The 16,030-nt window shown below is 56.8% G+C and overlaps 5 protein-coding genes and 1 pseudogene across 6 annotated transcripts; 4 read left to right on the top strand and 2 right to left on the bottom strand.

Annotated features, from left to right (window-relative positions):
• K452DRAFT_29391 lies at positions 1-656 on the top strand (annotated as a pseudogene; the record flags this gene model as incomplete). Its single annotated transcript has 1 exon — positions 1-656. A coding segment is annotated over one exon (572 nt), but the record flags the coding sequence as incomplete, so codon positions are not given.
• A 1,699-nt stretch (positions 657-2,355) lies between these two features.
• Positions 2,356-3,758, bottom strand: K452DRAFT_330241 (uncharacterized protein; the record flags this gene model as incomplete). The annotated part of the gene is made up of 2 exons (XM_033545107.1): positions 2,356-2,504; positions 2,747-3,758. The coding sequence occupies 2 exons, from the start codon at positions 3,756-3,758 to the stop codon at positions 2,356-2,358; spliced, it is 1,161 nt and encodes a 386-aa protein (XP_033391076.1).
• A 99-nt stretch (positions 3,759-3,857) lies between these two features.
• On the top strand, positions 3,858-5,520 carry K452DRAFT_323103 (uncharacterized protein). The gene is made up of 4 exons (XM_033544604.1): positions 3,858-3,994; positions 4,056-4,965; positions 5,021-5,125; positions 5,185-5,520. The coding sequence occupies exons 1-4, from the start codon at positions 3,958-3,960 to the stop codon at positions 5,255-5,257; spliced, it is 1,125 nt and encodes a 374-aa protein (XP_033391075.1). The 5' UTR covers positions 3,858-3,957; the 3' UTR covers positions 5,258-5,520.
• A 6,625-nt stretch (positions 5,521-12,145) lies between these two features.
• Positions 12,146-12,793, top strand: K452DRAFT_29337 (uncharacterized protein). Its single transcript, XM_033541552.1, has one exon. It carries the CDS (start codon positions 12,343-12,345, stop codon positions 12,688-12,690), a length of 348 nt encoding a protein of 115 aa, XP_033391074.1. The 5' UTR covers positions 12,146-12,342; the 3' UTR covers positions 12,691-12,793.
• Positions 12,794-13,273: 480 nt separating this feature from the next.
• Positions 13,274-13,870, top strand: K452DRAFT_303597 (uncharacterized protein; the record flags this gene model as incomplete). Its single annotated transcript, XM_033542745.1, has 1 exon — positions 13,274-13,870. One exon carries the CDS (start codon positions 13,274-13,276, stop codon positions 13,868-13,870), a length of 597 nt encoding a protein of 198 aa, XP_033391073.1.
• Positions 13,871-14,736: 866 nt separating this feature from the next.
• Positions 14,737-15,579, bottom strand: K452DRAFT_314054 (uncharacterized protein; the record flags this gene model as incomplete). The annotated part of the gene is made up of 4 exons (XM_033543722.1): positions 14,737-15,003; positions 15,048-15,127; positions 15,159-15,229; positions 15,482-15,579. 4 exons carry the CDS (start codon positions 15,577-15,579, stop codon positions 14,737-14,739), a joined length of 516 nt encoding a protein of 171 aa, XP_033391072.1.
• Positions 15,580-16,030: the final 451 nt, after the last annotated feature.

Here is a 16,030-nt window from a genome sequence, read left to right as displayed (position 1 = left end):
CCCCCGCCCCATCCAGCATCCGCGGCCGTGCAGTTAGCGCCACGACGGTCGGCTCGACCAAGTCGAAGCCGGGCTCGCCCAACGGCAAGAACCCGCTGTCGCCGACGCAGACGTCCGAGTCGACCAAGCGGCCCTCGTCGGTGCGCCGCTTCCTTGGCTTCCGCAGCGCATCGTCGTCGGACTCGCTGCGCAACAACAAGGTGGACAACAGCAACGGCAGCGCGCGCCCCGCGTCGCCGCCAAACAACAAGGACAGTGGAGCGGCACGCCCCGGCATCCGCGAACGCCGCAAGAGTAACAGCTGGTTCGGGCGGCGCGCGAGCACGATGCTTGGGCTGGGCAACCTCGAGGAGGGCCAGGTGCTTGGCAGCGAGAGCACGACAAGCACGAGCCGGCGCTCCGGTAGCATCGCCACGGTCGAGGAGCTGCACAGGCGCCAGCAGCAGCCCGCGGCCGCCGCGCCCGAAAAGCAAGGCCCTCCGCCGAAGCTACCTGAATACATGAAGCTGGGTGGCGATTTTGACGATGGCGGCAGCCTCGACGCCGACAACCTCTTCAAAAACATCAACTAGGCGCGTCCCCGGGGGACAACGCGCTTCGGCTTCTGGAACACGGAGCCAGGCGCGGGAGGGCGCCAGCGCGGCCGCGGCCACCGTCTCGCTATGACGAACCGCGCGCGCGCGCGTTCTGCCCCCGAATAGCAGCGGAGGTAGGGGCAGTCTCTCGTCGAAGAGAGAGCTTTACTCCGCTACCGCGACCAAGCCACCGCCGCCGGCTGCTGCGGCGGTAGCAGCGCAAGCTGCCAGACACCTATCCATTCGCAGCAATCCTCTTTTATTCCGCCGGAAGCTCCGCCTGAGCGCCCAGCTTCGGCGAAAAGCATTAATTGCACCGTCGCTTGAATCCTCCCTTTTCGTTGTTTCCATGGGTTTTTCTCGTTTTTTCTATGTCGCCATCATCGTCCATCGTCATCGTCGTTAGTTATTTCCTTGACTCCATTATACCCTTCAGCGCCGGCACCCATTGCTTGCGCCGCACCGCACCGCACCGCACCGCACGCACGTCTGCTTCCGCCTGCGCTTCTCGTCTTTGCTTCCGCACGCATACGTTCGTGTCTGTAGCACCAGCACCAGAACCAGAACCAGCATCCGCACCAGCATCAACATCAGCATCAGCATCAGCGGCAGCAGCGTTAGTACGCCGGCGTAGGCGCCACCGCCGCTTCGCTCTCGCCTGTCCGTCCACGCGCGCTCCATCTTGTAGCGAGTCGTACCGTATCTAAACTGTCCATGCATTCATGCATCCATCAATGCATCCGTTCATCCGTCACCCAACGCCTCCTCCACCACCACCAACAACAAGCGGTCAATTATTCAATCGACCAACCCGTTGTCAAAACTTATGCGTACGTGTGCTCTTCCTCGAGGAGCTGAGACTGCGAGCTTTGCGCTGCTCTGCGTTGCGTGGCGACGCACCTTCCGTAGACATATCTTACTTAGCGGGCGTTGTTCTCCGTTGCATATATTTATATATACACACAACCACCACCCACACACATTCACACACACATACACACATACTCAAGCGTTTCCGGTCTGTCGTTCTCGTCGTTATTTCCGTCGTCGTTGTCGTTGTCGTCAGTCATTCTTGGTCACGAATCCCTGCGCGTAGTAGTGCTTTATCTTGGCTCATTGGCTTGTTTCCGGCGCGTTTTGTTGTCTTCACCACCACCAGCTGATGGTGGATGCGAGCATTGGGGGCGCGCAAAAATGGCAAAAAGGCATGGCATGGCATGGTTGGTGCGTGCGAGCGTCGTCTTGGATTGGCTTGGCTTGGCTTGACTTTGCTTCCTTGCCACACCGTTGGGGGAGTTCCTAGCGCGTGTGCACGAGCAAGAGAGAGAGAGATTGCGTTTTTGTCGTCGTTATCGTTGTCGTTGTTGTTGTTGGTTGGTGACGAGGATAAGGTGGACAGGAAATTGGTTGGGACTTGAGATTTGAGATTGTTAATGAGAACGCAAGAGACAGACAGAGAGAAAGAGAAATTGGCTTTTGAGATTGATTGATACCTACGGTTCCAAGCTGGGTCGAGTGTGGGTGTGGGCACGTAATGACGGCAACGGCGGCGACGGGTAGGGACAGGCTGGCATCTTAATAGGTGTAGGCGCGTGGTGGCCTTTGTGATTGATTTTAGATAGTTATGTCATGGGCTGGTTTGGGCTGGGTTGGGCTGGGCCTGCCGCGGATGGTGGTGCGAGCGGAGCGGAGGAAGCTATAATGCTATGGAATGGTAGCTTACTTAGCTAGCTAATTGGTGCTTCTTTTCTTTTCTTTTCTTTTTGGGCTGGTTTGCTTGCTAGCTTGCGCGCTTGCTTGTTGCTTTGCTTTGCTGTGTGGTACGCAGGGTGCCTGGGCGTGCGATGGGTGGAGCGGGGCGGATGGCGGAGCTAGCTACTGCTAGGGTGCTGTGCGGTGGCGTGGTTTGGCTCTGCTTAGCACTGCCAGCTGGAGTTGGTAGTTGGTAGGGTTGAGGCCGGTTTGGGTATGTTTGCCTGCGGGCTGTCGACTTGGCGTGGGTGGGTATGGGACGTATCCTGGGGGTTAAGGATAGAGGTCTACTGTATGCCGGCCTTGGGATGCTTGCGTGTAAGTGTGTGTGCGAATCGATGCCAGAGCAGCAGTTCAGTCAGCATCTCCTTTGGCTTTCTCTTCCACGGCCTTCCCCTCGTCCTCCTTTTCTCCTCCACCCTTGCCCTCCAGCTCGCCCATCAAGCCATCCAGAAACTTGTCCGCCTTCGCCTTGCTCCTCTTCTGAGCAATCGCCTTCCGCCGCTCCTCGACCTCGCGTTTCCGCTCCTCCCGCTTGCGTTCCCTCTCCCCGCGCTTCTCCTCCGTCTCCTTCCTCTCGCGCTTCAACTCCTCCATCTGTTGCTTCCGTTCCTCCTCATCCTTCGAGAAATGGAAGAACCCCACGCCCTTGGTGCGGATCTCGGCGCGCCCGTCGAAATGCGCGTCCGGCGGCGGCGAGGGCGTCTTGTCCCGCCGCGCCGCCATCTCAGCCATGCGCTGCGCGACCGCCTCGTCCGGGTTGAACGCCGCGCTCTGCACCGTGTCGCCGTAGATGAGGTTTGCGGGCGCAGCCGGCCGCGCCGTGAACCGGTCCGGCTCGTCGGCCTGCGCGTGCTGGCGGCGCTGGGCGCGCGCGGCGTCGGCGCGGGTGCCGGTGCGCGTGCGCCCGAACTCATCGACGTATTCGACGGCTTCTTTTGCGGCGGGGTCGTCGTCGTCGTCGTCGTCGTCGTCGTCGGAATCGTCAGAGGTGGTGCCGCCGCCGCCGGCTTCCTTCTCGGCCCACTTGCGGTCGAAGTCGACGGCGTAGCGCTCGTCGCCGTCTTCGACGTCGCCGCGCTTCATGGCCGCGTACAGGCGCGCCTTCTCGGACATTTTGCGCTTGGCGCGGCGCCAGGTTGCGTCGTCGATGGCGTCGGAGGTGGTGCTGTGTTTTTGGGTAAAGTCGGCGTCGTCGAGGTCCTTGAGGGCGCGTTTGCGCGCGCCCTTGTTGTGGGTGCTGAAGATGTCGTCTTTCTTGCCGGTGGAGGCGCGCGCGCGACCGCTCGTTGTGCTGGTGCTGCTGCCCGCGCCGGCGATGAGCGACGAGAGCTGCGAGGTGAAGGCCAGAGTGGTGCTGGAGGAGATTTCTTTGCCGCTGGCCCTTTTGGGGCGCGGGACTCCGTAGAGGGAGGAGTCTTTGGCGGACATGGTGTTGGATGTTGGATGGGGGATGGGGAATGGCACGGATGGACGATGATGTATGTCCCCGGCCCGAGCTTCCCCTGCCCCTCCGAAATCCCGATCAAACAACAACACAGCAATTGGCTTTGTCGCTGTTCCATCCATTGCTTCTCGTCTTCATCAGCTCTATACTCACCTACAACACCAACTCTCCTCGTCACCCACAATGCCTGCTCCCCGCCAGGTCTTCGTCGCCGTCATCGGTATTTGCCCTCGAGCAAAGCTTCTCCCTGCACCTCCGCCCTCACTAACGCGTCCACCCAGGCCCCGGCGGTGTTGGAAAGTGCTTCCTCAACCAGCTGTCGACCGTGACGTCGCGCCTCTCGCAGTCGCCCACCGCGCCCATCTACCTGTCTCTGATCCTGCTGGCCCGCAGCAACAAGACCCTGCACAGCCCGACGTACAAGTCGCTCAGCCTCAGCAACTGGGAGGCGGACCTGGCCGCCAGCAACGACGGCGCCATGACGGCCTCGCAGATCGCCGACTACCTTGCCGCGGCGCCGCAGAAGGTGGTGCTGGTCGACAACACCAGCAACCAGGACATCGCCGACAACTACCCGCTGTTCCTGAAGCGCGGCATCAACATTGTGACGCCGAACAAGAAGGCCTTCTCGTCGGACTACAGCCTGTGGCAGGCCATCTACGGGGCGGCGGGCAACGGCACGGGCGCGGGCGGCTTCGTCTTCCACGAGAGCAGCGTCGGCGCCGGCCTGCCCGTGCTGAGCACGCTCAAGGAGCTGGTCGAGACGGGCGACGACGTGCAGCGCATCGAGGGCGTCTTCTCGGGCACCATGTCGTTCCTGTTCAACAGCTTCATGCCCGTCGGCGGCGGAGGCGGCAGCTTCTCGGCCGAGGTCAAGAAGGCCAAGGAGCTGGGCTACACGGAGCCCGACCCGCGCGACGACCTCAACGGCCTCGACGTTGCGCGCAAGCTTACCATTCTGGCGCGTCTGGCGGGCCTGCCCGTCGAGAACCCCACTAGCTTCCCCGTCCAGAGCCTCATCCCCAAGGAGCTCGAGTCCTGCGCCAGCGGCGACGAGTTCTTGGCCCGTCTGCCTGAGTTTGATGGCCAGATGGAGCAGCTGAAGAAGGAGGCCGAGGCCGAGGGCAAGATTGTGCGCTTCGTCGGCAGCATCGACGTCGCGAAGAAGGAGGTCAAGGTCGGCCTTGAGAAGTGAGTTTGACACCAATACACGCAGACTCTACGAACCCAACACTAACGCCAACAGGCTCGACCTCTCGCACCCCATCGCCGGCCTCAAGGGTAGCGACAACATCATCAGCTTCTACACGAAGCGCTACGGCACCAACCCGCTCGTCATCCAGGGCGCTGGGTAAGTTTTCCCTCTCTATCAGCAAGCAAAGCGGGACACAGCCGGCTAACGAACGACAGTGCCGGCGGCGACGTCACGGCTATGGGCGTCACGGGCGACATGATCAAGGTCTTGCGCGCGCTGCAGCACTAGGCTGATGCGTGCGTGCGTGCAAATGCAAAAAAATTGGAGGGGGTAATAGCGATGCGATGTAAAAACTTGAGGAAGGGGTTTAGATCTTTGACGTTTATGGTCGGATTTGGATAGCTAGTCTGGTATGCCACCTACCTATGCCGATTCTTGGACGATATGCGCGCGATTGACTGCGTGCGCGCGTGTGTGCGTGCGCGTGGGGAGGGTGCGTGAGTGCTAAGATGCAGTACTGTGTCTATCTATCCTATTAAAGCTCACCCCCGTCTTTATTCTTTATTCTTTACTCTTTGCTCACCTGTCTCTCTTATCTTCTCGCCTCTTCTCCACAGCACAGCAACAACATCATACCCAACACGCCGTCCCCACAACAAATCCACCTAGGTACCTTCCTATATATCCTAAACACGAACAACATTACTACGCCAACCTTCTCAACCAGCCAGCATGCTGCAGCCTGCTTGCTCTGCTCGTACGTTCGGTGCTTGGGGCCTTATGGGCTGTGTATCCCCTGGTACGGGACCGTGGTGACACTTGCCAGATTTATTGGCCGCTGCGAGCGCCGCGTGCATTGCCCTACCTTGTACGCTCGGCCGTGGGTGTTGCTTGCGTGTGCTGGTGCTGATACTGATAACGAGCGTGAAGAGCGCGCCGTGCTGGCTGGCGGCTGTGAGGGGGAATGGTGGTGGCTAACATAACGGCAGTCAGCGAGTCCTCATTGATACAGCAGGGCAAGGCTGTTTTGTGCTTAGATAGGCGCTCACTGCGCCCTAGAAGCTTTGACACAATGCTGTTTAGATCTATCCCCGAGGTGTCTACCAAACTTCGAGGGCCACTATCCATAAGTGACGAGAGGTAGTCAGGATGGTAGTCGATTTAAAAGGCGCTATCGAGCAGTCCTCAACCTTTGAAGAGCATGGCCTTCCTCAAGGCGAGTTTAGAGAACGGTGAAGTCTCGACAGTCTACAAGGCTGTCCACGCAACACCTACAAAGATACCGTTTCCACCTCCGGTAACTCATCTTGAAGATCAAGCAGTCATAGCCATCTAAGAAAATGCCTACAAACTTACTTCGTCTATGGTCATCATCGCCATTGAGCTGCGAAAGCAGCCAATAGCCACGAAGAATGCTAATTGTCGACAGCGCGGTAGTTTGTTGACATGAACACAAACAGCCTCGCGTCAACGCTGTCCATTTCGGCTTGTGGTCAAGGTAACTCGCGACCCTCGTGCGACCGCACGTTATGTGTTCTGCATCAGAGAAGTCCGCCCTCACACGTTAAGCCTATGTATGTGTGCGAAGCGTGCGTGATGGCGGGCAGTGGCAAATTCAAGAAAGCAGTAGTCACTGCTATGACTCGGGCTCCGGGGGCGGGATACAGCTGGATTCTAGACTCGTCGACGTGGCAAAGTCCTCGTTCTGCCTTGGCTTTATTCCGGGCGCGAGTGCGAGCCCGAGCTTTGATTCCTTCGTGTTACTGCATATGGAGTACGGCTCCCTTATTTAAAAGCTAGTAGCGAGTAAGTAGTCCGGAGAGGTTATGGAGCTGGACGGGGACAGCGTCTGCTGAGACCATGTGTGGGACAGAATCGGGAACTGAGCTATCGGTATAGTAGAAAACTTAGCGGACGAAGCCATTGCCACTGCTATTGTCGTTGATAGAAAACGTCAGGGCTTTGTAACCCTTCAGTCTACCGTGTTATGGAATGCTATCACAAGACTTACTCTCTTACTCTGCCTTTAGAAATAGATGCTCAATCCTCGAGTCTGTGACTGAATATGGAATCCACAATTGAGATACCGTCGAATTTGTATATCCCTCCGATCAAACTAGTTATGTATATCACCGTTAATACCCGTGAATTGTAGCTTGGACCGGTTAGTAGCAAGTTGTTTTGGTGTTACTCTTGTCGCTATACTTATTTTCCGAGCAAAGGTTTCTGCAAGAAAGTAAGGGCATTGTCGGCACTGACAATATACCCGAGTGGCGTTGAAGAACACAAACATTGGTACGCACGATGATAGAAAAACATCTCCCGATGCTCAGATGCCTGTGGATGGGTATACTACGACACTATGGGCGCAGTGTTGAAAGCGGATGCAACTTCTGTAAAGTAAGCCTTGTTTGAGCGCCTCAAATGGGAGGGATGCCGCATACCTCACTATAAAGCAGTCTATGAAGCAATCCTAACTGATAAAGCGCGATAGAGCACATCAAAAGGAACAGGATGGCTCTACGCCTTGCAGAGAGACAACTGCCATCACTGGATTCAAAGCTGGTGTGCGGTCGTCCCAGAAACCCACACGCTGGTCTTGCCCCATATAACATTGTCATTGACGGCGATGTGTGCCATGGCGTCTATCATTATCTTAGCGATCCGAAACTAAGCGTAATATACTAGAGTAGATGAATATCACGTTGGTAGATACGATGTTGCTTTGTTCGACGCAGGAGACGATTTACGCGATTAGCTGGAGGTATGTCTTAAGTCTATACTGGGAGCGACATGTATAGCCCATTGTTACTTTTCTGACGCATAAGTTGGTTTGTGAATGCCTCATAAAGTTTGCAGGTGTATTACGCCGAACTGCATTCCTACGCGCTGGAAGCAGGTAAGGCCTTTTTAAGCAATCCATAAGGTACGGCCGAGTGTCCTGATCATCCGGTCGTCTTTAAAATGTACCTATCAGCCGTAGCCTTGTCAGCGCAAAGGGAGACCTCAGTATTGACCAGCCATTCCGCGGGCTTGACCTGAGCAGAGCTTACGTATGGCGAACATTGCCCTTGGAAGCATCGTAAACCAGATTAGATCCGAGACCTCATACCACGTGGCCTTGATACAGCGTCCACAGGGAGTTGAACGGACTTTTGGCAATATTGTGCACATTTTCAGCCAGGACGCAAAAAGGGAGTCTATCATGCTCTGTTAGTCTCCAAAAATACGTTAGAAACAATTTGGCCGCGGTGATGCGTGAAAATGAATATGAGCATGAAATCTCACAGAAAATAGTTGCTGTCCTAAAGAAGCGTTCCTTAGGCACACACAGAAATCTCCGTGATGCAACTAGGCCCTGCCACCCTAATCGAGCACGCATACAATTAGTTAGTGGTTCATCAAAGATGTACCGAACAAACCTGGGGACAATCACAGGTATAAGCGTACAACTCCCCAACAGCAGCCAGATACCAAGTTCCAGAGGGCTCACACACCGCTGGATTGATGAGAGGAAAGCTCAGAACCTGCTGTCTGGCTCAGGGTACAGACGACAACGTCAGCCCTCCCACGACCACTAAGACTTCAGTATGACAGAGTCCGGGACTGAAGCGCAGTGGTGCTGATCGAAGAAACTGGCCCGGCCAAACGGTTTGCGATAAACATACCTGCTCAATACTCTCTCAAGCTAGGAACCGGCGCTTCTGCATCTATGCCCAGGACCACATGAGCGTATTACCAGCGCAGCTTTGGGCTTGTTAGACCCTAATGTGCTCAGGACAGACCGCCCTGATAACAGCAGAAGCTCAAGAGGGCATGTGCAAACAAGATTTACCAAGGCTTTGCCAAGGCAGCGATGCATACATCCGCATGAGAAGAAGAGACACGAACTCGCGCCGAGCAGGAGAAGCAAGGGAAAAGAGGCATAGAAACGGATTTATCATTACATGAAGGCTAGTTCAGGGCGACACCGCCGCCCCGTCGACCGCCCCGACATCCGCATCCAGCGTATAATCGGCAAGCCTCCGACAGCGATCGAACAGAATCCCCCCATCGGGGCCAAAGGCAACAGTATCATCAGGCACCAGCACGAAAATGCCGTGCAACTGCTACAACAGCAACAAAACCATGTTGCAAGCGTCATGCGGCGCAGTTCATGCGCTCGCGCATCGGCCACGATTAATTCGCTCTCGACGCGCGCAGGCGACCATGTCCTGCATCGACACCCAAGCTTCCACAAGCTTTGCGAAGCACTGCAGCCAAGAAGCTCAGCTTGCCCAGCTTGCAGCTGGTGGTACGTGTACTTACATATTGTCTGCTCGACATGGTGCATGGTTCTACACACCCAGCGTACCGGTTCGATGTTGCATCACCGCCGTCTCTTACCTCATGTACTCCCCACGCACCCCCATCCACCACATACGACCATAGGTCACGGAGAATCAGCCACCCCGTTCGCTATTCAAGCTGTGAACCGGTTGATTAGTAGTTAGGTGGGTGACCACTAGCGAATCCCAGCTGTTGTATGTTTTTTGCTTCGTCGTCGGACATGCCCGACATGGCTGCTTGTTCTTTGCCGAAGGCTTCCAGCGGTCCGCGCACCTCGCGTCCAATATTTGGGCGTTGTCGTGAACCCGCCCAATCGACACGATGGCGCCATTCTGTTTACACGTCCAAAGGCTAAGTCGGGCTTCTCGGAAGATCCGGGCGGAGCTGGTCCCGAGGGTACACCGGGCCCCTCAGTCCTCGAGACACTGGACGGGACCTGCGTTCAGTTGTGGGGCGGACAGATTTACGTGTTCCCAGTAGAATTTCTAGAAGTCTGTGGAAGTGCCACCTGAAGCTTTAATACCCACTTAATTCTCGTACTTGCCATTTGTCCGAGAACTCCACGAACTCCTGCCATTGCTCATGATGGGCAGCGACTTGACGATGATTTTCCTTGACGATGTAACATTGACCCTGCAAGCGAGGAGCTTGGATTAGATTTTTGTCTTGATTTTCAAACGCCATACCTTATAGATACAGACAAGCACGCTGTCGTCTACACCTAATCCGGTAATCCGCGAAGAGGGTTGATCAAAATACTTTTTCACATGTTCGCCGGGTCGATCGCTTGTGGGGAGCGTGGCCTATTGTGAGGCAGATATGTCGGCTAGGCCGAAAATAGCTTTTTTCAGCTACGGAGCGTTTGTAGACGTTGTAGGCTATTGTAGGACGAGAGGATACAATTTGTTTGGTCGCTACAGGTTGTGGCTGCAAGGAGGTAAAGGAAGGTTGGTAGTCTGGTTTGGAGCTGGACCGTGATATTAACGCTCGGCTAATCATTACCGCGTTGGTATGAGGGGATTAGCATAAACGGCGAGAGCGTTCTGTTCCTTCTTTTGGAAATGCTCCGAGGACATGTAGGTGAATTTAGGCGCCCATACGGCAACTGCACTGCTGCAACATCATTGATTGGACGCCAGCAGTATGCGCAGTATTGTCTGGACGGAAGGTGGATTATCTCCATAGAAATCTATAGATTGCGCGTCGTTGGCGGGGAAAGAGTGACATTCATCAAGTCGCACCGAAGACCGCCGCACTGTGGAAATCGTTCCATTTTCCGGGCAAGAGTTGCTCCGTCGCACCGTCGATACGGAGGGGTGGCGCTACTATCGTGAACCCATTTTCCGATGTCACATTCGATGTTCTCGACGAGAGCTGCGTTTGGATCATGCGAGTGAGCATTTTATTACTTGATGGTCGGTCATCGGCGAGGGACCTGCCGTTTCGATGCCGTTGGTTCCGATAAAAAGCCTTTCGACGCTCTTCTCTGTGCGGTCGTGATACACGACTTGCCACAAAGGAATGATGGCGCATAACGCATGTCCGTTGGAGAAACAGGCAATTTGGCGGGTTCGTATATTCGGGACGCTTCAGGTAAACTGGTGATGAGTGCCGTTGTGCATTAGCTTTAGGCGTCGAGTTGCGGCGCGGCCGAGGCGGCGCAACATGCTTACTCTTTTCCCGTGGGTGACAACGAAGCAATATTGTCGCGGCCTGCCCCCACACCGGTGACGCCTAGCATTTCCCCGGATCCTCCTGGGCCTGCTCGAGACGAGAGGAGCAAGGAGAAAATCATGGCCTCTTCGCGCGACAGCCGCTTGTCGCAGTGGGCGCCGAGGGGGACGAGGGCGACGATACCAATGGTGAATTTTTCTGCATCTCCAACGGGAAGGCCCGGAAAAGCGGGGTTCTTCGCGGCACTTTGACCCACATTCGACAGGAACAAGTGGGGAGCGAAGAGGGGCACCGGTCAGCGATCTGGTGGGGAGGCTTGCATAATCCGCGAAGGCTATCGCGATGCTCGCCGGTGACGTTGGTGAGGGTCAAGCTAATGAGCATCACGCGACCGAGCGCGGATTGTCGTCGCCACGGGCGGTGGTGCGGGGGAAGAGAGGTAAGGTCTTGAGTCTCGACTCTGGACGCGCGCCTGCTTCCCCGGTTTTTCGGCTGTCGCTGGGCGTTGAGGGAAGCGGCACGCGACAGGGTCGGCTTCACCATGGGCCTGCAAATTGCTGACGGTCGCGCGTGATGGAGGAGCGATGGCGTTGACAGGCTGACGCGCAAACAAGCCCTTGCGGAGATTCGATGCCAAGTGGACTGCTCGACTTGGCTCGGAGCGGATGGCTTGGCGCCGTCTCCTGTGGCGCTGGCGGCTGGGGCTGTGTGTGGGCCGAGTCAGGTCACCAAGATGCGCGACTGTGACTGTGCGGCCACGCGGCAGACGCAGGCGAGAGGGCTGACTGACGATGGCACAATGGGACGCTGCGCCCCCTTTTGCTCTCCTGCTCCTATCCCGTGGTCTCTCGTACCTAAAGTATGCTGTGTCGCATTGGTCGTATTGCAGCTTTGTCCAGCAGCGCCAATAATAGCCTGGCCTCAGCTGAGCGTGGGCCGGGCGCGGATGAGGATGGGCCAGACTTTACTCGAGTAGAGGCACAAAGACAAAACAAAGACCTTCAGCTTCTGCGCGGCAAGTCGTGGCCGTCACACCGCGTCACGATCCGCACTCCATCGCCATCCTTACTTCCCACTGCCGCGCATCCCCGACGGCCTAGCGCGCCCTAGGGATACGATTCGATGACTCGTAAACAAGAGCGTTGGTCGTCGAGAAAGAAGGCAGCAGCAATAGGGCACAGGGCTGGGCGCGACCGTTCGTCGATTGGGCAGCAGGCGCCAACCAACGCTGCGTGCTGTGCAGCGGACGGTTTCATTTTCCCACCTTATTGCCCACTTTCGAACTTTTGCAGTGGAGCCCGTCCACCGCTAGCTTGTTCTTCGAGAATCCGTGAGTCCATCGCCAGCGCCGGACAGGAGCCTGCGAACGGATGCCGTCTAGCCCTTTGCGGCCCGCCGAGTCCTGCAATGCGGTGAGGGTCCTCGACAACAGGACCCCTGGCTTGTGGGCAGAGGGCAACGTGGTTGGATGGGGCTCCCGAGAAGGATGGCGGACGAGGGGCCCGAGGGGGCCGTGGGGGTACCACTGGGGGGAACTTTTTTTTTTTTTCTCGCCTTTTTTTTTCTGGCCCTTCCCTTCCCTGCGCGCAGCGTACATAATGATTGCAGATCGTATCTGGATGAGTTGCGGCGGGGCGGGGGTCGGGCAGCTCTCGTCACAAGCCTCAATCTCGCATGCAAACGGTTTCATCTCGTCAACGGCACGCACATGTGGATGAGATGATGACAGCAATAGGGCAGGGATGGCGGTGTGGTCAGCGAAAGATCCAAGGGTATGGCAACCGGAACGCTGGATAGCGCGCCAAGGCGGCCGCCATGCTCTGTCTGGCTCACTGGCCTGAGCTCCGAAGCTTGGGCTTGGGCTTGGGCTTGTCATCGGGCGGAGAGGAGGGTGGAACTGGGAAGCTTGCCGGTGGGATAAATAATGACGGGTTGCCCACGCTCCTTTGCCTGTGACAGTGACAGCGACGCCGCCTCTTTGTTCGCCAATCCGCCTTCCACGTGCTTGGCCTCTTCAATCCTTCTGCGCTTCCTCGTACTACGACGCCGTGCCACGCTCGACACGCCCGATAAGCTTCCTGCATTCCCAATATCTGGCTGCTGGAAACATCGAAACATCGAAACACCACCCGTCTCATCTCACGCTGCCCTTGACGTCAGCTGTCGATCTGCAATCCCGCCGCCGCGCCGCTTGCTATATCAACCTGCCAGCCCGCACCCACCAACCATCCATCGGCTAAGCCTTCCTGCCTACCCTACGAATACCTACCTACCTACTCCGTACTCCAACATCCATTCACCATGTGTGTCGCCGAGCTCAACGTCTCTACCCTTCCTTGCCGCCACCGCTGGTACCACCTGCTGCGCCCATGCACTGCTGGCACCAACCTCGCCAACTGCCCCAACAAGCTCGGCCTTGAGGGCTGGGAGACCAAGTGCAGCTTCTGCCCCTTCTGCTCTTCCTGGAGCCTCTCCACCACCGACTACCGTCTCGTTGGCAACGATCGCAGCCCTTCCATTGGCGGCCTGTCCCGCTCGCCTTCCCTCTCTCTCACAACCGCCCGCCGCGATTCGCGCGCTGCCTCTCGCGCCGCCTCGCGCCGTGGCTCGCTGGCCCGCACCGACAGCTCCAGCAGCATCTCTGGCATGGTCTTCGCAGGCCACGTCGCAGAGAAGAACAAGGCCATCAGCTCTCGCCTGGACGCCTACCTTGGTGTCCACCCCGAGCGCAAGGGCAGCAGGTCTGGCAGCGAGGCCTCGGACGAAGACGACCAACCCTCCAGCCCATACGAGACGGACATGAACAAGGTGGACGCTCAGACACAAGGCAGGAGGGACAGCACACTGTCCAAGGGCTGGAAGAAGAGCAAGAGGTTCAGCCGCGGTCTCTTCAAGTGAGCGACGCGCTACCATCGACCTCTCTCTTCATTCCTACTTCCTAAGCGCGATGGGCTATTCTTGCCCTCCGAAAGCATCTTGCCACCTTAGCCTTTGAGCCACAAAACAAGCACGGCGTACCGGATCGGTTTCTATCTCCTCTCTTCGGATACGCTACCATACCATGCAGCGTCCGGAAATCGCTCTTGCAAAGATGCGACAAGGCTGCAACGCTACAGCCTTGAAACCTCCACTCTTCTTGCGCTCGATGTACCACTTTACGAAGGACATCACGCCAACGCCCTCCCCGCCTCGCGCTTTAGCGCAGCGGGACGGCATTACAAAAAACACACCTTTAATGAGCCTCTATCCGAAGTCTCTCGTAATTGTTCTGCTTTATTTTTTGGTGGGAAAAACCCTGGGAAGGCTGTCTGGACATTGACGGCATGGGAACGGAACCTGAACGGCGTTTGTTTTCTTTTCGCTTTCTTTCTTTTTTATCTGGGTCGGTCTGGGTCTCGGACACATCAAACACGGGAAACAAGGTGTGGCTGAAAGCGAGCCATCGTATCGCCTTTTTTTGCTTTTGGGCAGACCGTTTGCCGTTTCACGTTTTTCTTTTTTCATTTGCTTCAAAGAGATACCCGCAGAACCCACAGACTGGCTCTGGCTTTGGAAGAGAGCACAGCAAGAATGAAATTATTACTCATCCTCATTTTATTCGGATCTTATCAAGCGCGTGCTGCCTGCTTGTTGCACGTGCGAAGTGACAGACCAATTTTCATCAAGGATGGCTGAAACTGGTTTCAAAGCATCAGTCATGCGGACGTTAGCTAATCTCTGAAGTCAATCTCAGCTGAGAGCAAGATGCAAGACTCCAAAACCGGTCACAGCGGCGGGGGAGATTCATCATCAACAGTGGAGGAATAGGGTGAGTGGTGGTGTGAGCAAAAGGTGCAGGCGAGCGGCGGTACCGTAGTTAGCCCGTTACACTGTGTACTCGAGTAGTACCCCAGCTCTCTGTCGCTCCGCAGAGAGTCAGGGGTCCAGGACGGAGAACCCTGGCAGTAGCCAAAAGCAGGCGAGTTGGGCGGGCAAGTAAAGACGAAGGAACGGTAAAAAGGCCCGGGGGCGCGCCAATCGGGGCTGCCGATCTGCCACCCGCCGTACAATTTATTTATCATGACTCCACGCTTACCTTTTCAGCTCTCCGGATGTGGAAATACACGTCGCTCATTTCTAAGCCTTTTGCAGGCGCCTGCGCCGTCGCCTTTCTTCCTGAAATCAGCCGATGCGTTCGACTACTTACCTACATACGTGTCCGCAATGCGCCCGCCCCTCCTCTCAGTGGCTGTCGCGAGGTCGCATTGCGAGTAGGCACTGTAGTAGTAGGTGGTACTCTACCTAGCAGCAGCACTAGCTCAGACGCCACGGTCAGGCTGTACTCATAGTGGATGGCAGACGGATAGGCGGGCAGAGTGGACGTGACATGGAAGCCTCATCATTCATCATTCATCATTCATCATCATTATCGGCATCATCAATCATCAGACGAGCATCAAGCAGCAGGAGCGCAGCAGCGGCGGCGCCGCCGATCCCCAAGCAAAGCAGCTCGCACCCGCACCCACGCACGCGCACACACAAAAGCATCGCCACCGGCAGTCGCCAAACGCCAGCGGCAGCGGCAGGCAATCGAAGGAATGGAAGAGCTTCGCCCCGTCGCGTCCCATGGTTCGCAAGCTGTCATCCCGCCGCCAGCGAACATGTGGTCGACGCCCGGCGGAGGGGCTGTGCAAGACGAAGTGAGGGCGAAAAAAGGGCAACGCGCGCGCGCAAGCGGGCAGGCAGCGAGAGAAAGAGAGTGTGTGTCCTGCCTGCCCGCCCGCTCGGCCCCCGCGGGCCCCGCGCGCTTCGTGACATCATTGGCCGCGAACGCGCGGGTTCTGTGCCCGCACAGACGGTTTCCACCTTCGTTCGTCAACATCCACCACTACGAAGTAGCTTCCTGCAGATCGGATCCGTACGGACGTCTCCGGCGATGCGTACAATATACGTACGATGCGCAGCGGGCAGCTGTCGGTGGGTGGGCAGCGTAGCACGGAGCGCGAAAGCAGTCGTGGATCGGGCAAGGCATTGTCAAAGCAACGCAACGCAAAGCAAAGCAAAGCAAAGCAAAGCAAA

This window comes from Aplosporella prunicola (genome assembly GCF_010093885.1).
Source record: "Aplosporella prunicola CBS 121167 unplaced genomic scaffold K452scaffold_122, whole genome shotgun sequence".
Lineage (NCBI taxonomy): Eukaryota > Fungi > Ascomycota > Dothideomycetes > Botryosphaeriales > Aplosporellaceae > Aplosporella > Aplosporella prunicola.
Note: the sequence above shows the minus strand (reverse complement) of the source record. Positions and strands in the feature narration are given on the sequence as shown.